The following is a 23,999-nucleotide window of genomic DNA, read 5'->3' on the forward strand; positions in this document are numbered from 1 at the left end:
ATCGAGCACCCGGTACTTGGTCTTTACGATCTACTCAGGTGTATGCCGCGACTCACCACTTGCCGGTTCGTCAATCTGTACCGGGATGAACAGCCGGACGTTCCACCCCACGAGCACGGTCCAGACCGGGAACCCGTCCTTTTACACTGTCTGGAGAAGCTGCAGTGCGTCGACGACGATGATTTATACGACGATTGGCCAACTTTGTTCCGCTCAATCTCGGTCCCCGCATTGACACACCTCTGCCTGCGGATCCCCAATGACACTGGCACGTTGGCAGGGATACTGTGCTCCGAAGCGGTATTACCCATCCTCCCTCATCTCCAATCGCTTTCCCTCCAATACATGTCTGTGCCCGCGGCTGTTTCTGCTTCGCTGCGCCCAGCGTCATCGCTTCAATTCTTGGAATTACACTCGTGCTACGTAGACCCCGCCTTCTACGATGCTCTCGGTCGCGGTCAACCCGGAAACCCCCTCTTATTACCGGCACTCATCGGCCTGGCCGTTACCAGCGGGTCGGAATTGCAGTCCTCGGTGCTACGCCGCATCGTTGACGTCCGTTTGTCGGACACGGAACGGTCCGCCACGTCCATCACGGACTTACTCTCACTTCAGGCTAAACGGCGCGAGGTCGCGCGCGCACCTGCTGAGCCTACTCGGGCCGGGAACGACGCGCAGATGCCCAGACCCGGTCTGACACCTCAGTACGCCGCCCACGGCATCGCAGCGCCAACGGAGGTCCCGCAAATCGTGCCGTCCGACACTCATCCTCTTCGCTGGCTCAGTCTGATCAACTGCTCCAATACCCCTCCGCTCGATCCCTTACTCCATCCTTATCTCGAGCTGAGGCTCCAGGCTTACAGTAACATCAAAAAGGAGGAGCCGGTTCGGTATGATGAGTCGGTCGCTTGGAACTGGCCGCAGGCGCTTGAGATGGCGATCTGAGGAGCTCTGTAGGCAGGAGGGACTGGGTCAGGGCGTCGTCTCGGTAAGCTTTCTACTGGAACGCCCCAGGAATAACCGCTCAGTGACTGATCCAGTAGACATCGCTCGATACCGCAGGTGCTTCGAGGGGGGGGGGCGCAAAGGGACGTTGAGGCGATTTGGGACCGCCTATGCATAGACAGGGAGAGAAGATCCTTTACTCTGCCATATGACAAGCGATGTATCGGGTGGAAGCGATGAATGTGGGGCTCCATGGAGCTGGATATTGACATCCACCTGAGACATCCCGACGCGCTCATATTTCCGCCTTCTTTCTGGCTGCCATCCTTGCTTCTATTTTGTACAGCAATTCCGTGCAAGATGTCCTCCTCTCGAGCGACGGACATGCCTACTCAACACTATGATACCGGCGTGACGCAGTACAAGGCCGGTCAATGGGGCGAAGCGGTCCGTTCGTTTGATAGGGTACGTTCCGGATTGTGCTTTGGCGAGCCATACGTACCGGCCACACGCCCCACGTCCAGTCGCTGATATTTGTAGGCGATCACACTCGGCTACAAGCTACCTGGAGCCTGGGAATACAAGGCAAAATCCAATCTCAATCTCTCCAATGCTGAGGCTGCCCATTTCGCTAAGACCCAGACGGGTCCGGATGGCGAGGCATCGTACGCGTCGGCGTACAAGACGGCAGAGTCGGCAGTCAAGAGGTTTGGGAAGACGGATCGATGGCAGGTGAGCTGTCATGTCGCAGGTGCTGGACGGAAAAGTCGAGCTGATGAGCTCAGCCATACTATATCCTCGCCGACATCCTGTACAGACGACAAAAATACTCGCAAGCCATGTCCTATCTCGCCACCATCCCTCGTCATCCCAAATTCCAAAAGGCCACACCTGAGCAGCGTGCTGCGGTCAAGAAGCTTTCCGAGCTCGTCAGCAACGACATGCACTTCCTACGCCAGCGCAACAAAGGCCGGGAGGAGGCGAGCGCGGTTGAGCGGGATATCGAGTTGGAGACGCGTGTCAAGCGGGGCATGCGCTTTGACCACCTGCTTGCTCCGGATGTCTTCCTCAGGATCGTGGAGGTGGCGAGGGATACGGATCCGCGGCTGGCGACGCGGATGAGTGGGGTGTGTAGGCGGTGGAGGGACGTGCTGGTACCCCAGCGAGGGGTCTGGCAGCGCCTCATCTTGGGCAAGGGGTCGTACGTTCCGCTCAAGGTCAAGACGTACCTGAATCGGTGCGAGAGTGGGGAGGGGGAGGAGATTACGGGGCTGAAGGAGCTCCGGATTACGGAGCGGTTCGACATCAACCTGGCGGACGAGGTCGGCAGGCTGGTCGAGCCACATGCGGAGTTCATCCAGCATCTGCGGATCGAGTCGTCTCCGGGGGCGATCAAGATCATACTCCGACACTTCGTACGGTCCATGCGGAGCCTCCGGACCCTCACCATCCGTGTGACCGGTGTCGAGACCGGGAACATCCTTCTAATCGATCGCCTGGATCTCGACCTCCTCACCCGGACAGCCACGTCTCTGGAGGAGGTCGATCTCACTGGCATCGAGTTCAACGGTCCAGATTATAGTCACCCTGAGATTCCGCCCCGCGGGAATCCTACACTATGGGTGCGAAATCCGGCCAAGCAGCTCGCCCACCTCGCTCTCATGCGCCTCACCGACTCGCGTATCCACTCCTCCACCGGCAACCTCCTTACCCTTCTTCAGGACACACCCGCCATCAAGGAGGTCCACCTCACCAACGTCGTCTCGTACTCGTCCACCGTGCCTTCGGCTTCCGGCATCGCGCCTGCTCCGGTGGAGGAGGGCGAGGAGCTCCGCCTGAAATCTCTCGAGACGTGGGTCGCCCACTCAAAGCACGGGAGGAATGTCTCGAGGGATCTCCTTCCCACCTCCATCCTCGCGCCAAACCTGCTCAGCCTCGAGTACGAGGTAGCTGGGGCGGGGATGTCAGCGACCGAGATGCTCCGCTCGCCGGCAATCAGGGAGGCGCTTCCCAAGCTGCGCAGCCTCAGCTTGGGCAAGACGGCCATCCCTGGAGACTTCATCGACGTCTTGCAGGAGATGACCTCGCTGGAATTCCTCAACCTTGCTCACGGCAGCGTGTCGGCGCCCTTCTTCGAAGCTCTCGCTAGCGGCGCGACCAAGGAACCCCGCCTCCTTCCCAACCTCATCGCCATCTCCCTCGCGGGCAACCTTGAGCTGCGCGCTCCCGTTCTTCGAGACTTTGTCAACTCCCGCTTGCCCTGGTGCGAATGCATCCCCCTTCCAGCAGCAAAAGCCGTCCCCGCAAAGCGAAGCATGTTTGCGCCTTCCTCCTCCAAGTCCTCCTCCCAATCTGAAGGGAATGTCCCTCCCGCTCCTCAATCTACGCCAATGCCGGGAGCTCCTCCTCCCGCCCGACTCCGTTGGCTTAATATCGACCAATGCGAATCGGTCGACGCGCTCCTCTTCCCGGCGCTGCGGGAGCGGCTGGGCTTTGTGAGCCACTGGATGGGCGCGCCGGACGAGGAGAGGATCAGGGGGAAGGGCAAGTGGGACTGGGAGTTGGATTTGAGCGTGGAATGTCGCATGAGGAGGGCTGAGGGGGGTGATGGGGTGGAGAAGTGTGAGGTAAGGGCTACTGGTGAGTGACCGAATCTGCTATGGTTCAGATTTAGCTACAACGAGGAGAGCTGACAAGCGCAGGTAACGGCACGTATCGAGTGCACCACGTCTGTGCCCAGGCTTTCGTCCCCGAGGAGCAGGGATGGGAGCACACGAGCCAGATTGCGCGCTCGCAGCTCTCCGCGAGTCAGGCGAGGAAGGGGAAGCGGAAGGCAGTGGACACCGGGGGTCAGGCGGGCAGAAGGGGACGGTTGAGCGGGCTGCAGGAAGAGTAGGGGGGGAGAAGAGAGTCTCTACGAGTTGGTAGGGGCTTCAGTATAAGTGAGTGGTCTCTGCTCAATGGCATCGAGGGCTGGACTGATCTGCAGGATGACTTGTCACGCACCCATGCTTGCTTTGTCTAATTTGCACATTTGTACATACATACTACCACGACAGCCCGCAACATCATCGACTCCGTAGGGCGTCATCGCCGGTGCCGCCTGTCACCATCCTTTGTACTGTCCCCTTTCTTATACCCGCCGGCTTGCATTGTCCTCCGTCATGACTGGCGAGTTGGAGCTACTGATATGTGACCACTGACCTTGCTGACTACATCGCTGTATCTGCATCGAGTATTTACACTAGCTACCGAATTGCCGGCTCCCAGCTCTGCAGGATGTATGCCCCAAAAGGAGGTGGTGGTGGGAACGGCGTAGACGGTCCGCTGAACCCCTTTGTCATCACACCTCCGCCTGCCGATGTAAGACATCATTGGGTTGGCCCAAGGTGCGAGGAGAGAAGCTGACCAGCCTCAGCAAAAAGAGGATGAGATTCCTGGCTACGTGAGCTCTCAACCTGCTCTCTTGATATGCGGATTGAGCTGACTTGTTGGTCAGGTCAAGAGATTCGGAGCCTATGTGAGTCTAGGGTGCCTGCTCAACCTGTTAGCCCGCCCATTGGGTATCTGCTGACCTGTACAGCACACATTGTATGTCATTATACCATCTTTCCCTAAAGCGTTGTATACCGCCTGGAACTGACACTGACGATATCCCAGAACAGAGGGAGTCTTGTAAGTCCTCATTGCCCTGCGCTCTCTTCCCTCTACACCGCCTTCCGAAAACCTCAACACCTCGACGCCAGCAGCCTAGCATACTGATCAAGCAGTCTGCCCGCCGGCACACTCCTCCCGCAGGGCTGCAGCTTTGCAATGCAAGCGACCGTTGACTTTGGCCTGCACTTCCCGGTGAGTCTTATGCAGCTCGTCAGTCACCAGTACCACAGCTGACACATCGCAGACGGGCACCAAGGTACCTGGCGGCTTTCTCTTGCCAGTGAGCTTGGACTGCTGATTGCTGTTGACAATGAGCTGACTTGATAGGTGTCAGTGGTCAAGAAGGAAGACCCGCCGCCTACGGTCCATCCGGAGGAGAACCCGGTATGCTGTATCCAGTAAGGAGGACAAGAGCATGTACTACTATACATATACCAAATATGACGAGAATATACAGCGAAGCGAAAGTGACAGCGACAGCGAAGAGTGGCTTGCTCAAAGGGCACAGGCGAAGAGCGGTCCGAAAGACAGAGCTACAGCTGCGACGACCATGGTAGCGGGGCAGAAGGAGGCGGCAGCGGAGCTCAGATAAGCTTGTGATCTGTTGAAGTTAGTATCAGTCCATGGGAGGCCCGGTATGACAGGCAAGCTGGTTCAACGCAGCCATAGGACTCACTGAAAGTACTCCTTCGCAACACCCTCCGTATAGTCCGCAGGTAGGACCAGGGTATTGCTGACGTCCACTCCCGCCTTAGCACACCATCTCTGTCCAAACTCCACGGCATACGCCACGTCCGGCGCCGACTCGCAAGCGGTGATGAGGCAGATGGGCATGGTCGTGATGTATGGCTGAAGCATCAGTAAATGCTCGTCGATCCACTGGGCCGCCAACAGATACACGACTCACAACATCTGCGCAGTTGGCTCCTAAGGCTTCATTGTTTCCCAGAGGATCGTCATCGAGATTGTGCACGGTCGCGATGGTGGCGGCATGGCATTTCAACCAGCACACTGAGGAGGTGTCAGCTGGTCCGCAAGTCCAGTCATACGGAACATGAGCTCACATGATGGGTTGTAGTCTACATTCAGGTTGAATTGAGATGCCGCTGATGCTGAGACGAGTGGCGCGGTGACGGCCAGGGCGAAGAAGACGATGCGAGCGAGCATGTTGAGCTGTCACCGGTAGATCGTTCTTGACAGTCGAGTGGGGTAAATTTCCGGTCAGAAAGAAGTGAGAAGGTATGAATGCTCAGCAAGCCCCTCAGCCTATATATACCGGCCGGTTCTTGCTGCATCTGTTCATACTCTATACCCCTTTTGTGCTGCAAGATGCAAGCGGACGAGAACAAAAGGCGCCTCGAGGGGTCTCTTTGTTGTGTGGGGTAAGAGTGCGGGGTAAGGAGGCTGTTTGATTCCGGATGACGGCATTCTTCCGTGCGTCAGGCACGACCAAAAGGTGGAGGCGGCATCGATAGCGATCCGCTCTCTTTCGCCTTCATACTATATCCTACTGCCTGCATGTCCGACTCTCGCCCCACCATGGAGTCCGACTCTCGCCCCACCATGGAGGCGCTCAAGAAGATGGATGAGGAGGACAGATTGAACTGGACCCGAGGAGAATTCGAGATCCCATCAGTCAAGGCGTGCGGAGGAGACGGCGGTGAGTTCGACCTGGATAATATAGAATTGATAGCTGAGACGAGCAGATGGCGAGGCGATCTACTTTTGTGGCAACTCGCTCGGCTTGCTGAACAAGAAGGCTCGGCAGCATATCATGGAGGAGCTGGAAGTGTGGTCGACTAGGTAGGCTGCCATCTCGTTCCCGCTGATCAAAGCTCTGTCACTGGTCATTTCTCTCACCCGTACTCTCGCCCTTGGAAGCATGTGGACCGCCCACTCACCCCTCATCTCGCCAAGCTCGTCGGCGCAACTGAAGAGGAGGTAGCACACACCTCGACGCTCACGAGCAACATGCACAACTTGTTTACGAGCTTCTACCGCCCGACAACGAAGAGGTGGAAGATCGTCATCGAGCAGGGCAGTTTCCCCAGCGACTGGGTAGGCTATTACAGTCTCATTGACTATACAAGCTAACAAGGCAGTACGCGGTTCACTCTCATCCTCGACTACATGATGCAGTTCTCTCCCCCGAGCAGATCGAGGAAGCTATCATCCCCCTCAAGCCAAGAGAAGGGGAGGAGACACTATGCACCGAGGATATCCTAAAGGTCATCGAGGAGAATAAGGATACTGTACGTCTGTCATATACATTGGGAGTCGTCCAAGCTGATCTTCACAGATTGCCATCGTCTGGCTGCCTCTTGTTCAGTATTATACAGGCCAGCTCTTTGATATCGCTCCGCTCGCCAAAAAGTCGCACGAGATCGGTGCCCTGATCGGACTGGATCTTGCGCACGGTATCGGAAATGTGGACTGCAAGCTCGACGAATGGAACGTTGACTTTGCGGTTTGGTGTACCTACAAGTGAGTCTCAGTGGCTCTCTAGGGTCGGAGCTGATGGACCCAGGTACCTGAATGCTGGCCCGTCAGCTATCGGAGGAATGTTTGTCAGGTCAGGTCTGGATGATAAAGGAAAGCGGTGAGTCAACACCTCTAGTCTCGACCGCAGACCACTGCATCTCCGAGAGGGTAATGGAATGGAGAGATCTCTTTGGTGCTGCCCCTTTCTTTTGCCTCCCTATCTCTCCATGAAGTAGGGTATGGATGCGAGACTAAACACCTCCATTCGGAGACACCTCATCCGCATGCGTACTTGCGACAAAGCTGAATGCGCAGACTGGCTGGTTGGTGGGGCAACGATGCCGCAACTCGGTTCAAGATGGAACCCGAGTTCCGCCCTACACCGGGCGCCAAAGGCTATCAACACTCCTGCACCCCCGTTCTCTCCTCCATCCCCCTTCTCGCCACTTTGGAGCTCATCGGCAAAGTCGGCTTCTCTGCCATGCGCGAGAAAGCCATACGCCTCACCTCGACGCTCGAGACACTCCTCCGCTCGTCCGAGTACTATGTTCCCCTCTCCGAAAGCTCAAGGACTACGAAAGATGTCGGCTTCACCATTCTCACTCCTGAGCAGCCATGGCGCGGTACCCAGCTCAGCGTGTTTATTACGGGCGGAGAAGAGGTGATGCCGAGGGTATTTGGGAGGTGTCTGAAGAAGGGGCTGGTAGGGGATGAGCGGAGGCCGAACGTGATCAGGCTGAGTCCGGTGGTGCTCTACAATACGTTTGAGGATGTGGGACGGGCGGTAGAGATCTTCGAGCAGGCGATCAAGGCGGAGCGGGAGGGTGAGGCTGGCGGGTCGGAGAATGGGGACGAGCAGCGGGATGTGATTGGAGGTGATGGACCGTGATCGGTCACAGGCAGTATAAATAAGCAGGGGTAGTCAGACCGCTCCGGCCGAGGCGCTGCGAAGTCACGTCTATGCATGCGTGCGGAGACCCACGATCCTCATCCTTCAATCCTCGTCAGCATTATTCGAGCGCGAGTCGTGCCGAAAGTCAACCGTCCACGGGAGTTCAGCGTCTTCCTGATCTTCCTGTTCGGGAAGCATCTTCATTCTGGGAATCTGAGCGGTACGAAGCTCGTACCCTTCCACAGATGTGGGATTCGTCTCTTGGGCTTCCGTCACAGAAACAGTTCTGGCAGTCGACGAGGGCGTCTCGTTGCCCGACGCGCTGCCGGCTTCGCGATCTGCCATGTTAGTCTCTGGCAGATGACTTTAAGCACCGGACAATGACCCTACCTTGTGGCGCCGTTGTGAGACTGGTGATCCCTTCAGTACGGCTGCCAAGTCTGTCGGTCTGGGTTTGAGACTCATCGTTGATGGTCGAGGCCGCACTGGTAGAGGAGGAATCTGGCTGCAGGGCTTCTTGATCCGGAGGCGGGAGGTCTGGCATGTGAGGCATCTTGCAGGATATGAGACGGGCGAGGGACTGTTTGGGGCAAGGATCTAGACTGTATGAGGAAGTCCGAACGCTGACAGTTTATTGTAGAAGTGAAAGACGTCAGCTGAATCTCTGCTCGGTGACGGTCGAGAGATCTAACCGGAGCTTTTACATCTCGAGGACGTCCATCTCGCCCTCCTCCAGCAGGTGCCTACCGAGCACGTCATCTGCCTTCCGGTAGAGCCGAGCGGGAGGCTCGCCGCTCAGCTCTTTTGTGCGAGCGTCAAGTCCATCTCATCATCCAGTGTGGCAACATGGCCATGCGCCACTTCCTTTCATCCCCTCGAGGGCCCCGGCCAAGTCGCAGTGTAGCGTCATGCCTGCTCTTCGTTACTTCGTACATGTATGAGCACGCCATAAGAGCCTCTGTACCTGGGTTGACCAGCCTCTGCCGCGCGCTACACACTGTCATCCTAATACAGTCGCTAATCTGATAAGCCGGACCTCGCCAGTCACCGGCTTTATCTGAAACGTGGCGAAACAACACGAAGCATGCCACCTTTACGGCACTTTTTAGGCTGACGGCCCTAGCAATCATCGATTCAACTGCAGCCCATCGTAAATCAGCTTGCGTATTGGCATCCGTCCATCCTCGGGAGCACATCTTGACGATGTCTTGCTGATCCGGGCCGCTGGATGCGGTATGCATGGAGGGCGGAGGAAGGCCCACTACAAACGTCGAGGATAAAAAGCATGAACGCCCTCGATCGTGAGGAATGTGGATGAGCGGCGATGACCGCACGAACGCGTCCTTTAGCCTCGGAGCTTATCGAGGGGGTAGGCCCTGTCAGAGCTTTCACTAAGACTAGAGACACTGCACAGCTCGGCGTACATCCTCGCCCGTAAAGTACTGCTGGCTGATTCCACGCTTGACTTTGCGCGAAACCATACCTGCGCAGCAAAAGGCTCGAAAGCACAAGGACAAGCGGGCGAACTCCAAGCGCCGACCGACGCTAGGGTCCTTTCCCTGTATCAAAACCTCCGTCGGCCTCGACATCATCGGTAGCATATCTGCCTCGCTCATTCGACCGTCAAACGCGTTCATACACGATCGCCGCGCGCTCGACACGTATCTACAGCTTGCAATCTTCCAACAGCCCAGCCAGACACGGTCAACACGGCGGGACCCCTTCGGCGCGACGCTGGACACAGCTTGACGGGTGAGTCGATATAGCGCTGTTCCGTTCCTGAGTCTCCTCTATCTGCTATTCCGTCTGAGATTCAGACCATATCCAGCGGGGCGGGTTGCTGGAGAGCGGAACAGCGTGAGGAAACTTGCAGGAGTGAGACAAATGCGTCATTTGATCCGGGTCACGCGGCCCCAATGATCTGGACATTGACGCTGCGATCTATTCATCACTATGGCTATTGTTTAGGGATGCGCACACGGGCGAGGGCTGTTCGGCTTGGAAGGCGTTGACGGGATGCGTCAAAGTGCTCATAATGCTTGAGATGGGCATCGAGTGACTCTTTCCCTATTATCTTTCTTGACCACTTTGCCTCTTCCTTTCGACATGTCCGATCGTCATGGCGCCCCTAAGCGAGCTACGACTGACACCGTAGCGCGCCCGCAAATTCGACCTCTTAACATTATCCTCCCCACTGGACACCTCCACGGGTTTATTTCTCAACCGACCTCGCCCAGAACCACTGCGCCCAAAATGGCCGTTCTCGGTCAACCGCCTCTGCCCCCTGGCGGGGCTCCCTCGGGTTTCCAAGCCCATCTTCTCGGTCTGATGTCCATCATCTCCGAAGCCCCCTCCCCTTCGTACCCCTTCCCCACAAGTCCCACACCTCAATCTTTCCCCCTCCAACCATATACCGGCACCAAGACCACAGCGGAAGAAGCGATCGAGCGCGGCGTTCTCGCTTTGGCAGAACGGCTAGCCCAGGCGGAGACGCCACATGCGGCACCGCCACCATCGTCTGATACGCCCGGGCTGCTCCGTCAACCTTCTCCCTCGCCTGCGTCTACGAGCCTGCTCACGCCAGAATGGGTACCCCCTGCGGGTCAGGCGGACCCGCTCGTATGCCCAACGTGCAGTCATGATCCCCGACGCGATGTCACTCCCAGGCCGGAGATGGGCTCAAAGGAGCGGCGCATGGCGGATCTGACTATCGGGGCCGATGTCGGGGCGGCACGATCACCGCCCAGTGCGCTGTCGAGCGCGTCGTCATACAACATGGGCGGTGCGGGCATGAGCGCCGAGAGGGAATTGGAGTTGTTGAAGGCTCAGATTGCGGATATTGCGAGGGTCTGCAAGGTGAGCTAACGTGATTTGAACGGTCGATTGTGACGCGTAGCTGACATGACCAGGCTGTCGCCAGCGGAGACTTGACCCAAAAGATCGTCGTGCCCGTCGAAGGACAAGCGATGACGGAGCTCAAAGACATCATCAACTCAATGGTGGACCGCCTAGCGACCTTTGCGGTCGAGGTGGAGCGGGTCAGTCTGGAGGTCGGAACGCAAGGGAAGCTGGGCGGACAGGCGGTGGTTGAGGGAGTCGAGGGAACATGGAGGGGTCTCACGACGGTGGTGAACACGCTCGCTGCGAATCTTACCACGCAAGTCCGGAGTATCGCCAAGGTCACCAAGGTGAGTTCTGCACTCACCCAGTACTTGGCACATTGAGCTAATTGCTAGGCTGTTGCTAGGGGAGATTTGTCCGAGACTATCGATGTCGAGGCGTCAGGAGAGATCGCTGAGCTCAAGACTACGGTCAACGAGATGGTGAGCTGTCCCTCCTCCTCATTATAGTCAGACTTGCAGGAGTTGAGCTGATAAATTAGGTGATGTCACTGAGAACTTTGGCGGATGAAGTATCCCGAGTCTCGCTCGAAGTCGGATCTCAAGGCAAGCTGGGTGGTCAGGCGAACGTGCCCGACGTGGAGGGTGTCTGGAAGCAGATGACCGTCAACGTAGGTTTCTTCCATCCAGACCCTAAGCGATAAGACTGACAGATTAAGGTCAACAGGATGTGTGAATCTCTTACCACCCAAGTCAGGTCTATCGGTTCGGTCACTACCGCTGTCGCTCGAGGAGATCTGTCCAAGATGATCGAGATTGAAGCAGAGGGCGAGATGGCCGTGTTGAAGAATGTGAGCTGCCAGCCGGATTTGCTTTGTAGGTCGGAAGAGCAAGAGCTGACGTGTGCAGACTGTCAACTCGATGGTCCGGCAACTGACGGTCTTCGCGAACGAAGTCACCCGAGTCGCGCTGGAAGTAGGGACACAGGGTATTTTGGGAGGACAGGCTAGAGTCGAAGGGGTCGAAGGTGTCTGGGACGACCTGACGACCAATGTCAACGTGAGTTTTGGGCGCAAGGATGAGCTGATCGTTAGAAAATGGCTAGGAATCTCACGGACCAAGTGCGAGAGATCGCTGAAGTGGTATGTCCGCCGGTACGATGTTGAGGACAAGACGCTGACATTGCAGACCAAGTCTGTTGCTCGCGGAGACCTGACTAGGACTGTCGACGCGGATGCTCAGGGCGAGATCCTCGATCTGAAGATCACAGTCAACGACATGGTCAGTATAGGTCTGGAGACATGCCGTATATTTTGGCTGATCGCAAGGTTGCCCAACTCACTGTCTTCGCTGCCGAGGTCACCCGAGTGTCCCTTGAGGTCGGAACCGAAGGGAAGCTGGGTGGACAAGCAGCAGTCCCGAATGTCGAGGGGACATGGTTGACGCTTACGTCTTCCGTGAACTTGATGGTGAGTTGTGTCGCACCGAGAATCGGAGCAAGTCATCTGATCTTCTTAGGCATCCAACCTCACCACCCAGGTCCGGTCCCTCGCAGAAGTCACAACGGCCGTCGCAGAAGGAGATCTGTCCAAGAAGATCCACGTCGAGGCGTTCGGAGAGATTCTGGATATGAAGCAGACTGTCAACGGGATGGTGGATAGTCTGAGGAGCTTCTCGTCTGAGGTTACTCGGTGAGCTACGCCTAGAAACTCGCCTGGAACAGGAGCTGACCAGGGCAGTGTCGCCCGGGAAGTCGGAACGGACGGAAAGCTCGGTGGACAGGCCTCCGTACCTGGAGTAGCGGGCACATGGAAGGACCTGACCGAGAGCGTCAACATCATGGCCAGTAATTTGACTGAGCAAGTCAGGACTATTGCTCATGCCACGGTGAGTCAGATGAGCTGCTAGCTCTTCGTCATCGCTGATAATGTAGACTGCCGTTGCTCGAGGAGATCTCACCCAGAAAGTCGTCGGTGTCAAATCGTCAGGAGAGGTGCTCGACTTGGTCAACACCATCAACAGGATGATTGACCAGCTTGCTATCTTTGATGCCGAAGTGACTCGAGTGGCGAGGGAAGTAGGGACAGAGGGAAAGCTCGGTGTGCAGGCCGAGGTCGGGAACGTCGAGGGTAGTTGGCGAGAGATCACGTCAGTTTCTCTTGCCACGCGAGACGCAGCAGAGCTGACACCTCAGGTCCAATGTCAACATCATGGCCTCCAACCTCACGTCCCAAGTACGCGCTTTCGCCCAGATCTCGGCGGCCGCCACCGACGGTGACTTTACTCGCTTCATCACGGTCGAAGCGTCCGGCGAGATGGATTCGCTCAAGACGACCATCAACCGGATGGTGTACAATCTTCGCGAGTCGATCGAGAAGAACACCAAGGCGCGGACGGAGGCTGAGATCGCCAACAAGAGTAAGAGTGAATTCTTGGCCAATATGAGTCACGAGATCAGGTGAGTTTGCAGATCAGGGAGATGGCATCGGGCTGATGATCAGAACCCCCATGAATGGGATCATCGGCATGACGGTCTTGACGCTTGAGTCGCAATTGACTCGTCAACAACGGGAGAACTTGATGATCGTGTCGAGCTTGGCTTCCTCCTTGTTGACCATCATCGACGATATTCTGGATATCTCCAAGAGTAAGTTTATCAATTCCTCTTAACGAAACACCAGGCCTAAGCTGACTCCGCAGTCGAGGCCGGTCGCATGACAATGGAGCAGATCCCCTTCTCTCTCCGTCTAGCCGTCTTCTCGGTACTCAAGACGCTCTGCGTCAAGGCGTCCCAGAACAAGCTCGACCTCATCTTCGATATCGACCCCTCCACCCCGGATCAGCTCATCGGTGACCCCCTTCGACTTCGTCAGGTCATTACCAATCTCATCGGGAACGCTGTCAAATTCACATCTCGGGGCCAGGTCGCGCTCTCTTGTCGTGTCAAGAACAACGACGACAAGTCGGTCGACATCGAATTCTGCGTCGCGGACACTGGAATCGGAATCGAGCCAGACAAGCTCGATGTCATCTTTGATACATTTGCGCAGGCAGACGGGTCGACCACACGCAAGTACGGCGGAACGGGTCTCGGCCTGACCATCTCAAAACGGCTCGTCAACCTCATGACGGGCAACCTTTGGGTCGAATCGGAATACGGCCAAGGATCTCGGTTCTACTTCACGACCACGGCCGAAAAGCGGACACCTACCGACGAGCAGACGATTGAGCGCCTGGCGCCATGGCTGGGCCATTACATCCTGTATATCGATACACTGAAGGATGAGACGGGCGTGGTGGACATGTTGATCAAGCTGGGGCTGAAGCCGGTGGTGGTGGGCTCGGTCGAGGAGGTGATTATGAACCAACAGACGGCGCCGGCGGTGGATACAATGATTGTGGACAGTCTGAGTGCGGCGGAGAAGCTCAGAGCGGTGGAACATCTGAGGGCGATTCCGATTGTCCTGCTTGCCCCCGTGAGTTCACTTCCCTGGACATATCATTGGGCAGAGCTGACTAGGACAGAGCAACCGGCCGGTCGGACCGCTCAATCCATCCTTCGTCGACCTCCCCCGCTCACTTCGGAAACGCCTCAACCTTCCCGCTGCCGACGAGCAGATGCTCTCCCCCATCCCGGTCAAAGAGTGTCTCGAAATGGGCATCAACACCTACTACACTACCCCTCTCTCCCTTGTCGAGCTGTCAAACGCGATCGTACCGGCGCTTGAATCGCATCAGATGTCTCCGGGCGATTCAATCAAAGACACGATACTGAGTATCCTGCTCGCGGAGGACAATCTGGTGAACCAGAAGTTGGCGGTCAAGCTTTTGGAGGTGGCAGGACACAATATCGAGGTGGCGGATAACGGAGAGATCGCGCTCGAGATGTACAGGTGAGCTGAGAATATGGGACATGAGGGAGAAAGAGCTGATATCCCTAGACGCCGACAAACTGCCTCAACACCATTCGACCTCATCCTGGTGAGTTTGACCTTTGTTTGATTCAAGTCATTATACTGACGAGCTAGATGGACGTGTCTATGCCGGTCATGGGCGGGATGGAGGCTACTGGCCGGATACGAGATTACGAGGCCGCGGAGTCGCTTGCGCGGACGCCTATCATCGCTCTCACGGCTCATGCTATGATTGGCGACAAGGAGAGATGCTTGGAAGCAGGGTAAGTCTTCCATTCGCGATGCGCGCATTGAGCAAGGCTGATATCGCAGTATGGACGACTACGTCACCAAGCCTCTCCGTCGGGGCGACCTCCTCGCGTCCATCGCCAAGATGATGAACCCCAACAAGCAGGGTACCAGCGCGCCGAGCGAGACGCAGTCGATCTTCAGCCGGTAGCGTGCTACCCTTCCCCCTCCTTCCTCATCCTTATTCGCAACGAATTTCATGCTTCCGAGATCAAATATCCTTCTATTTCTACCTGTACAGATAGCTGCGCCCTTCTCTTTTCTCTCTTTGCTTTTCTGAACGATTTTGATTGGTCTGGTCGATGAGGGTAGGAAGGGGACGAGTGTGGGGTAAGCGAGGAGGAAGCGAGAAAGGAGTCCCCCTTGTAGCCCAAAGAATGAAATAGCATGCTAGCTCGGCTTATTCCCGTGCAGTCCCTTGGCGTTCTCATCGAATATGACGGGACATGTGGTCGTTTGAGCAGGGAACCAAACGAATGGCGCCAACTGGTACAACCTTCCGGCCACCTCGAGCTTCGCAGTGGAGGGCGGATCCATCCATCAGCGTCTAAGATACTCAGGAATTCTGATAACCATCGATCACGCACCGTTATTGCACCACCAAGATGAGCAGGAGCATGCTAACTCTGGCTGGAGTCAGAATATCGTGTCCAGTGCCACCGGCCCGGTCAGACCGATCGGCAGCAATCGGCTACCGCGGTAGCATTTACACTTCCGGCTTGCTCCCGGCATGTCTCAGGAGCAGCTTCAGGAGCCTTTAAACTCCACCACGATATGGCTACAGGAGGAAGATTTTGTACTGCGGGTCTTAATCGACCGCTGACAGCCCGCTGACTCCATATACGCCCGCAAGTGCGCTGCTCACCACATACAGTCAGCAGGGACGCACACAGGCTTGGCTATGTGCGTGGAGAGACCGGCGGCAAAGTCAGAGTCGATCGGACGTACAAGCAGATCTGCTGCCCTGTACGTCACCCACGAGGCCGAGTAGATCTCGATCGCCGAATAAGGCCGAATAAGTTGCGACGCCCTCCACCTCTTCACCCTCCCGTGTTCGCTCAGGTCAGCCTGTCTCAGCGGTCCGCAGCTCCTTCCGGCCCCTCTCAGCTGCTAAGTTCACACAGCGAAGATGAAGCGAATAGAACCCGAATGAGCGTCAGAGACGAGCATGTCACCTAGCATGTCACCCAAAAGCACCGAAGAAACAGTACAGTCTAACACCGCGACGGGTGCCTGGTCCGCGAATGTCGGACGACCTGCCGAGTGACCGCCTCAAGGACGCCGCTGCCACTGGATCTGGATCAGTGACGTCGAGTGGACTTGGCTCAGAAAGCTTGCTTCTGTCGAAAGATCTACGCTGGATTTGGAGAGTCAGCCTTGACAAATCCAATCCATCATCTGCTCCCTCAGCTTCTTCGCTTCCCGGCGAGGAAGCACACTACCCTGATCAATAACCCGAGATCATAGAGAACGCTCTCGTGCAGCCTCATCTCCATACATTCCCATCGACCCACCGTTCTTTTCCATCGCATCACTATACAACCGAGACCCCGTTTCAGATTTCCGCTCAAACCGCCCCCGGTCAAACCTACCCCTCGATCACTCCGCAATCGCCCTCAAGCCGGTGCCTGGTACAAAAGTCCGACAGACACGCACACACACACACGCCGTGCCTGTCTACGCCCTGTTCTCACCCCTGGAAGTCAACAGCCTCCACTCGCGCTACTGCTGCTGCTCTCGCAGTCGTTGGGGCCTAGGGCCATCGGCAAAATCTGGTCCTGCATCGCACATTTTGGAGGGTCAGAGGAGCAGCCAGTCAGTAGCTGCCAGGTGCGCAGGAGTAAGTCCGCTGTATTCTCGCTGCATCATCTCAGCGACAGTTGGATAGCAACAGCTGATATTTTTTTCAGTCAAAGGAGGTCCCCGGTTGATGATCGCCCTGAGCTCGAGAAGCGGCGAGTCCGAGCTCTGACGAGTGTGTCGTCTGTGTGGCTGAAGAAGCCGCAAGGAGCAGCGCGAGGCGGGTAAAGGGAAAGGACGATTACCCAACCCAAAGGCACCACCGCCTCTAGCGGCTAAACGGTATCCAGAAAGTCTGCTCACCTCTCGGCCACAAGTTCAGAGGGTATAAGAGGGGTCTGGACGTTCATGACCATCACCTCGCTTTTGTCCTCTTCGCTCTCGTCGGTCACGTCTGCCAATGATGGACCCGCAATCCACCCCTCGGTATCCCTCGGTATCGACCGGACAACAGGCGTCGCCCAGCTTCTCTTCTCGCCCCGCCCTGAGCGACGGCCCCGCCTCGTTCGGCGCTTCTGGCTCCACACCTCCCCAAAGCGACCCTTCTTCCATCGCTCAGAGACCGCCGATCAATGATTCGCCCTTCGCTTGGTCTCATTCCACTTCTCAATCGGCTACGGGAGCTCTGCAGCTTTCGATCCATTCCTCCGTTCCCGGTTCGTCGTCCGGCCACGATGCTGGGCTATTGGAAGGCGACGGAGAGGACGATGGGGACGAGGAGATGGACGAGATGGAAGGCGTCGAGACCAAGCGCTCATCCGCCGCGGGCGCTGGGGACGGGGAGACTGGAACGAGAAAGAAAGGCAGGGTGACTCTTCCGAGGGGCAGAGCATGTGTGGCATGTAGGCAAGTCCCACTAGAGTATCATTGTGGTTCATTAGCTGACCTGGCAGGAACCGCAAGCTGTGAGCTTCCGAACCTGATCTATGGATCATGGCCATGAAGATGCCGAGACAAGGAATGCCGATGACTGATAGATTAGGAAATGCTCTGGCGACCGACCATGCGCAACATGCAAGAAGGCCGTTATAGACTGCCGCTATGAGGAACCGACGCGACGCAAGCCTCGGCATGTGCTCATGGAGGAGCGCGTTGGTGAGACTGTCTCATTCCGCTGTGATGACCTTCAACTGACCGCCCTAGTCGAGCTGGAAGCGCTCATCACGTCCCGCGGACAACACCTGCCCCCTTCCCAGCTCGACCCGCCTACTAATCCCTCCGCCGCTGCCAATCCGTCCTCCCCGTCCACCTCAATCAATGCTCCACCGCCGTTTGGCAGTATAGGCCGATCCGCCAGTCACAGCCAGACACCGCCCGTCTCTGCCATTTCCACTACCCGGTCCACGTCTTCCTCATTCACCAGCAATCCATACCAGCAGCAGCAATTCGCTCCATTCTTCCCCTCCCAAAGAAACGTATCGTCTCCGGGGATACCCCTGCTACTCCCTACCGTCATCACCGACGTCCAGCCTCACTCCATCCTGGAGACTCACCTCATCCGGCTCGTCCTGCCCTACACATCCTTTCTCGCCATACCTCTTCATCCTCAGCGCTTCCTCACGCTTCTCGATCAGAGCACCAACAATCCCTTGCGGCCTCATCCCGCGCTCCTCTACATCCTCTTTGCACAGGCGGTGCGCATCCTCGAAAACGACATACCGCTGCCGAGGTACCCCACAGCATCCGCTGGCATACCCGGCTTCAATCCAGGCATGTCCCTGCTATCGCCCGATGTGGACAAGGCGTGGCTCCTTTCTCAAGTCAGGGGAAACAGCCTCGCGTACATGGAGCGGGCGCGCGTTGAGCTAGACAATGGGATCCGGCGCGTCGACCGGCCTTTCGACCTTGTCCGCGCCGCTGTCGGCATCACTCGGTACCTCTACGCACTCGGCCGCTTCATCGAGGGTTGGAACGTCCCCGTCGCTCGCCTCGTCATCTCATGCGGTCTCCATCGGCTTACAGGCAACATCACGCTGCCGGACTATCCCTCGGCGACCGGCGAGTATCCGCCGACCGAGTATGCGCCCCGGCCATATGGCAGTACCAAATTCTACCTGCATCACCACGCGCAGACGGCGCTTCGGCAGCCGGTGCCTCCGCTGAGGATGCGGCCGCTCATTGTTCCGCCGCCGAGGGACGAGATCGACTTGGCAGAGCGGGTGATGACATTCTGGGCGGCCAAGGCGCAGGACTGGTCAGCGGGGATAGGATGGGGATGGTCTGTAGGACTGGAGGACGAGGAGTGTACGACGGAGTGGCCATGGGGTGGAGGAGGGGTCGAGGTAAGTCGGAAGTGGTACCAGAACAATTGCGCTGATGAGATAGATGAAACCACTGGCTCAGATCAATCGTCGCTACGGTAACCGAGACCTATTCGATGAGAGTAGTCAGCTGCACTCCAGCCCGTTCGCAGATTCGCCTTACGTTTGGAGCATGAAGAGCATGTGTCTGCTCAACCGCGCGAACCGGTAAGTAGCCACAAGTCTTCCACGTACCAGAGTAGCGCTGACTGTCCAGGCTGAACGATCATCCCGAAGCTTCTATCCCTCGTCTACTTCAGGACGGTCGCATGCTCCCAGACCACATTCCCCCACTCCACGAGATCCATCGCGCCCAGGCCGCCCTAGAACGCTTCCGTGCACGCCTTCCCTTGGACCTACAATTACCGCCCCCTCGACCCCGGACAGGCTCATCCTCAAGCGGAGACGACGGCGCGTACTACGCCCTCGCCGACCCATGGTATATCCTCCTTCATGCAAATCTGCTCACAGCGGAAATGCTCACTTGGCGCGAAATGGCAAACTACGACGGGTCGACATATCATCGGGCGATAGCAAGCGCGAGGGGCTTGGTCAAGCTTGTTCAGTACATGCAGCCAGAGACTTGGGTTCACGTTGGTAAGTTTACTCAGTCTCCCTTTGGGGCCTCAGCTGACAAGATCAGATATGCTGGTAGCCATCAACATCTCGCTAGTGGCTCGATTACTGCACAAAGAATCGGACAGACTGCAGTCTATAGGTCAATTCGATGCTTCTCGTATGGCTGCAGAGGAGGCTGAGCTCTTGCGTGAGACGCTGGCTGGGGACTTTGCGCGCTGGATGCCAATGGCAGAGCTGCATGGAATGGTGGTGGCGAGAGTGAGTCAGGGATTAGCAGAGAAGGAAGGGGAGTATGAGAGGGTGTAGTGCACATATCTGTGGAGAAGAGGCGAACATCCAAAAGACAAGTCAAGGTTTCCATAGATTAGTTAGAGATAGAGACGAGGAGAAACCAGAGACCTAGACACAATCATTGCATGTATCTCAAAAGCGCGAGGCTTCTATCTGTGATGATACGATATGCCAGATTGAAGATCCATAATGCTACATGTTGTCTCTCCAAGACATGTGCTGCTCCTGATCTGCGCTCTGTCAAAATGGTCTGATCAAGCGCCCAATCCGCTCTTCGTATTCTTAACGACGGCAACGATACTATCGTGATCAGCTTGCCTCAATCACAGCCAGTCTGACCAAACTCACGGGTTGGACAATCCACCATCTGATCGACCGATCCGGCCACCTTCCGCCCAGCTGTACGATGAGCTTGCGTTCATGTAACGGCACAGCAGGAGGAACTCACCCCATCATACTGAGCAACTTGTGGCCCATATTTTCCACGCCGATCCTGTCCGCTCCCTCTCCAACCAAATCTCCCTCCTTGGCTCGCCCCGAGGTGCCCCGGTCGCCTGGACCCTTCTTGAATTTGTCTTTGCCGCCGCCGCCACCTCCGCCGCCGCCGATCTTACCGTACTTGCTGTACAACGCCTTGTAGAAGTGTCCGCCAGAGTGAGAAGAGGCGGAAATGAGGCGTTCGAGCGTTGACTCGTCGACGTGTAAGCCTGTCCGAGAGGTCTTGATGAAGATGCTGCTGGGTCAGCTGAGACATCACTTGTCCAGGAGTAATCAACTCACGTAAACCTTGCCTTGCCCTTCCCCTTCGAGCTACTCTTCATCCCAAAGCACTCCGCCAAGATGTGCATCTTCTGCCGCCCCTCCTTCTCCATCGGATGCAGCGACATGGTCGTCTGCCCCGGATCCCTGATAAACTCCCGTACACGCTCCACCATGATCTCAATCTCCCCGACCCCACCTTGCCCAGGCCCCGATGGCAAGTTCATCATCTTGCGCATCTTGCCGACGCCGCGGATATGCTGCGCCCGCTCATCGTCCGAGTCAATGTCAAACATGTCGGCCACTTCCGAAGCGGATGCCGGGATGAGATGCGCCAGTGCCGCCTGCTGGGCCTTGGACGAGCCCTTGGCCTTTTTCTTGCTGGATTTCGTGCCTTCGATCTCGGCGATAAGGCGTTCGAGCTCGCGCTGTTCCTTCTTGGACGCCTTCTTCTGGCGGTCGGCCTCCCATTGCGCCTGAAGAGCTTCGGGGATGCCCTGGGCCTTCTTCTTGCCCTTCTTCACTGGTTCTGGCTCGTCAGCGCGCAGTCTGCCAAAGTCGGGACCGCAAGGCATACCTGTTGGCAAGTCCATCTCAAAGTCCCCATCCTCGATAGACTTGAAGATTGCCGCCTTGCCCTTCCCCTTGCCTTTCCCGCTCGTGCCGAACGACATACCAGATCCTCCACCGCCAAGAGCTTCCTGTCACACGTCAGCTGCGTGCGTTGATGGATGAAATACCGGTGGCTCAGCTCAACTCACCTCCATGTTCCTGATAAACCACTCTCCCTCATCCTCGCTCGTCCACGTATTCTTCCCCCCAAACATATCATCATCATCCTCCGCCTCACCCTCGCTGTCCAGAGCGTCCATGATCGCCTGGAGATCTCCAACGATAGACGACTCATCGCTGCCATCATCATTGATGTCGCTATCGCCAATGACCTCACGTCCGTCCTGTCCGGCATCTTCATCATCGCCTCCCCCTTCCTCATCCTCCCAGTCCCCCTCATCTCCGTCGCCTTCCGACTCCGCGGCGGACACCGGAGCGGGCTGTGTCCAGTCGCCCGCCAGCCTGTTCTTCTCCCTCTCCCTGCCTTTCCGCAGATCTTCCTCCTCCTTGCTCTTCCCCTTCTTCTTCTCGGGCCCCACAGCCTTGCCTTTTCCCTTCTTCACCTCCGGCTCCACAGCCTTGTCCACAGTCTTGGCCTTCCCCTTGTCCTCCGTACCTAGCATCCGCTCCTCCTCCTCGCTATCGGTGTCGTTCTCGTGCTGCGCGCCTAGCATGGTTCCCTCAAGATAATCCCTCAGGATATCCATATCCACATCCTTCTTTGACCATCCCCGGTGGATGACCTGAAGCTCCTCCTCCACCCCCTCAATCCGCAAGATCCGCTTCGGCGGCCCGTCGCTTCCCCACTCAATATCATCCTCGACCCCAAAGTCGTCCCTGGCCAGTTTGTTGCTCTTCCCACCCTTGCCCCTGTTCTTCTTTTTCTCCTTCTTAGCCGCCTTCTTATCCTTCCGGGGGAGAACGGGCTTTTGAGCGCGGGGATCGACGAAGGCGTGTATAGGGGCCTGAGAAGGAGGAAGGGCGGACTGCTTTTCTGCTTTCTGAGGATAGGCCGCTTTAGCGATGGCCGGTGGGGCGACATGAGGTAGCGCAGCAGAGGGGACGGGTGGAACCTCGACGTGGATGGGACGTGGCTGTTGGTATTTCCGCGGACGGAAGACGATCTCCTCTTCGTCTGAGCTGTGCTTGCCCTTGCCCTTGTCCTGCTTGGATGGCTGACTTGGCGCGCCGACCGGAGCGAAAAGGTGTGTGGTGTATAATGTTGCAGCTGATTCGAAGACCGGCTGCTGAGGGGCGGTATCGAGGAAAAGACCGGGGATGGGCATGTCGTCCACTTCTATTGGCTCAGGAGCGGATGGAACCTCGGAAATGGGCGCAGGAGCCGTTTCTAGCTCAGAAGCGGGGATAGGCGCGGGCGTAGGTGACGGAGCTTCCGGCTCCGCTTCCAGCAGCATGTCAATCTCATCCCTCGCCGCCTGATCCTCCATATCCACCTCCTCCGTACCGCCATCTATCGCCTGTTCGGCGATAGGCGCAGCGGGTGCGGGGGGCCCCTTCGCCTTCTTGGCCTTGCTGGGCTTGGAGCGAACCTTTTGTTCGAGGGTCTCGAGTATCTCAATCTCCGTGTTATTATTCAGATCGAGCATCTGCGGGGCGGATGGGTCGGAAAGAGGCACGGTTTCTACGTGGATCGCTTTGTCTGCCCCCATCAGCTCGTTTCCTGTATCCGTACGTAGAGGATGAGTAACTCACCCTCGTCCATCGTGATAACGTCCACTTCCCCATCCTTGAACAGCTCTCCAGCTTTTACAAACATCGGCGCGCCCTTTCTCCCTCCCCAAATGACTTCTCCCGTCCCGATGCCCCGTCCAACCGTGGACTCGCGCACGGGCGTCCTAGCTCCTGCGCCGGGCACGTCCCTCCCCTTGCCCTTCCCGAAGCCCAGCCCGGTGATGGGTGTACCGTAGCCCGAAGGTCCGGGCGAGTCTTGCTGTGCGCCCTGACCGCTCGGAGCGGATGACGAGGTCGAAGAACCCAGACCGCCTCTTCCTCGTCCACGAGGGGTATAGGTCTCACCGCCACCTCCTCGACCTCCCCGGCCCCTTCCCCTTCCGCCTGGGGTGTATGGCGTACCCGGAGTAGCGGTGTTGCCTCCGTACGGAGCGACTGCGAAGCCTGCATTTCGTCAGCCTCCACCCTTTCTTCGGGGGGGTCAGCAGCGCAGCTCACCGTCCATCTTGGTATACTGCTGCCGATTGACCGCGGCATAATCGAACGGAACGTTCGAATAGTCCGTTTTGAAGGACTTGACGCTCCCTGGAGTCCCGCCGCCAGCTCCACCACCTCGGTACCCACCACCGCCCCCGCGGCCTCCACCTCGACCCCCATACCCTCCTCGACCACGCGGCGTGGAGGGTCCGCCAGGGGAGGTACCATTCATGAACTCGTTGAAGGGTTTGGGAGGCATACTGCTGGTACTGAGAACACTCTAGCAGTTAAATTCGATGCAAGGCGAAGGTAGAAAGCTGCGATCTAATCTGACTTTGATCGACGAGTGCGCAAGTGGAGAGAAGTGGAGGCACGTTCACAAGGCGCTAGCGGCGAACACCGCTCGATAAGCCTTTAAAGACAAAGATGCCTGCCTTGTAGCGGCAGTGAACAACGGACATAGCTGTACTCG

The 23,999-nt window shown here is 57.1% G+C and overlaps 8 protein-coding genes across 8 annotated transcripts; 6 read left to right on the top strand and 2 right to left on the bottom strand.

Moving 5' to 3' along the window:
- Window positions 1-42: 42 nt before the first annotated feature.
- Window positions 43-945, top strand: MKK02DRAFT_43945 (uncharacterized protein; the record flags this gene model as incomplete). Its single annotated transcript, XM_053092691.1, has 1 exon — window positions 43-945. The coding sequence occupies one exon, from the start codon at window positions 43-45 to the stop codon at window positions 943-945; it is 903 nt and encodes a 300-aa protein (XP_052945041.1).
- Window positions 946-1,305: 360 nt separating this feature from the next.
- MKK02DRAFT_43946 (uncharacterized protein) lies at window positions 1,306-3,841 on the top strand (the record flags this gene model as incomplete). Its single annotated transcript, XM_053092692.1, has 4 exons — window positions 1,306-1,410; window positions 1,486-1,677; window positions 1,731-3,585; window positions 3,648-3,841. The coding sequence occupies 4 exons, from the start codon at window positions 1,306-1,308 to the stop codon at window positions 3,839-3,841; spliced, it is 2,346 nt and encodes a 781-aa protein (XP_052945042.1).
- A 383-nt stretch (window positions 3,842-4,224) lies between these two features.
- On the top strand, window positions 4,225-5,004 carry MKK02DRAFT_43947 (uncharacterized protein; the record flags this gene model as incomplete). The annotated part of the gene is made up of 7 exons (XM_053092693.1): window positions 4,225-4,308; window positions 4,364-4,390; window positions 4,445-4,465; window positions 4,529-4,536; window positions 4,716-4,794; window positions 4,847-4,882; window positions 4,930-5,004. 7 exons carry the CDS (start codon window positions 4,225-4,227, stop codon window positions 5,002-5,004), a joined length of 330 nt encoding a protein of 109 aa, XP_052945043.1.
- Window positions 5,005-5,274: 270 nt separating this feature from the next.
- On the bottom strand, window positions 5,275-5,769 carry MKK02DRAFT_43948 (uncharacterized protein; the record flags this gene model as incomplete). The annotated part of the gene is made up of 3 exons (XM_053092694.1): window positions 5,275-5,451; window positions 5,510-5,613; window positions 5,667-5,769. 3 exons carry the CDS (start codon window positions 5,767-5,769, stop codon window positions 5,275-5,277), a joined length of 384 nt encoding a protein of 127 aa, XP_052945044.1.
- Window positions 5,770-6,141: 372 nt separating this feature from the next.
- On the top strand, window positions 6,142-7,972 carry MKK02DRAFT_43949 (pyridoxal phosphate-dependent transferase; the record flags this gene model as incomplete). Its single annotated transcript, XM_053092695.1, has 7 exons — window positions 6,142-6,262; window positions 6,309-6,405; window positions 6,438-6,660; window positions 6,705-6,854; window positions 6,902-7,086; window positions 7,130-7,201; window positions 7,399-7,972. The coding sequence occupies 7 exons, from the start codon at window positions 6,142-6,144 to the stop codon at window positions 7,970-7,972; spliced, it is 1,422 nt and encodes a 473-aa protein (XP_052945045.1).
- A 2,256-nt stretch (window positions 7,973-10,228) lies between these two features.
- MKK02DRAFT_43951 (two-component-like hybrid sensor histidine kinase 1) lies at window positions 10,229-15,168 on the top strand (the record flags this gene model as incomplete). Its single annotated transcript, XM_053092696.1, has 19 exons — window positions 10,229-10,831; window positions 10,885-11,163; window positions 11,212-11,298; window positions 11,358-11,486; window positions 11,535-11,666; window positions 11,725-11,874; window positions 11,910-11,957; window positions 12,004-12,096; window positions 12,144-12,284; window positions 12,334-12,506; window positions 12,555-12,702; window positions 12,749-12,963; window positions 13,010-13,273; window positions 13,317-13,462; window positions 13,516-14,291; window positions 14,341-14,708; window positions 14,757-14,796; window positions 14,844-14,992; window positions 15,042-15,168. 19 exons carry the CDS (start codon window positions 10,229-10,231, stop codon window positions 15,166-15,168), a joined length of 4,068 nt encoding a protein of 1,355 aa, XP_052945046.1.
- Window positions 15,169-17,547: 2,379 nt separating this feature from the next.
- Window positions 17,548-20,002, top strand: MKK02DRAFT_27543 (uncharacterized protein; the record flags this gene model as incomplete). Its single annotated transcript, XM_053087366.1, has 6 exons — window positions 17,548-17,678; window positions 17,800-18,087; window positions 18,229-19,099; window positions 19,143-19,285; window positions 19,335-19,714; window positions 19,761-20,002. The coding sequence occupies 6 exons, from the start codon at window positions 17,548-17,550 to the stop codon at window positions 20,000-20,002; spliced, it is 2,055 nt and encodes a 684-aa protein (XP_052945047.1).
- Window positions 20,003-20,241: 239 nt separating this feature from the next.
- Window positions 20,242-23,786, bottom strand: MKK02DRAFT_43953 (uncharacterized protein; the record flags this gene model as incomplete). Its single annotated transcript, XM_053092697.1, has 8 exons — window positions 20,242-20,287; window positions 20,336-20,386; window positions 20,436-20,720; window positions 20,768-21,275; window positions 21,324-21,447; window positions 21,508-23,018; window positions 23,072-23,494; window positions 23,549-23,786. 8 exons carry the CDS (start codon window positions 23,784-23,786, stop codon window positions 20,242-20,244), a joined length of 3,186 nt encoding a protein of 1,061 aa, XP_052945048.1.
- Between the last annotated feature and the right edge of the window lie 213 nt (window positions 23,787-23,999).

This window comes from Dioszegia hungarica (assembly GCF_025882075.1).
Source record: "Dioszegia hungarica strain PDD-24b-2 chromosome Unknown MKK02contig_8, whole genome shotgun sequence".
Lineage (NCBI taxonomy): Eukaryota > Fungi > Basidiomycota > Tremellomycetes > Tremellales > Bulleribasidiaceae > Dioszegia > Dioszegia hungarica.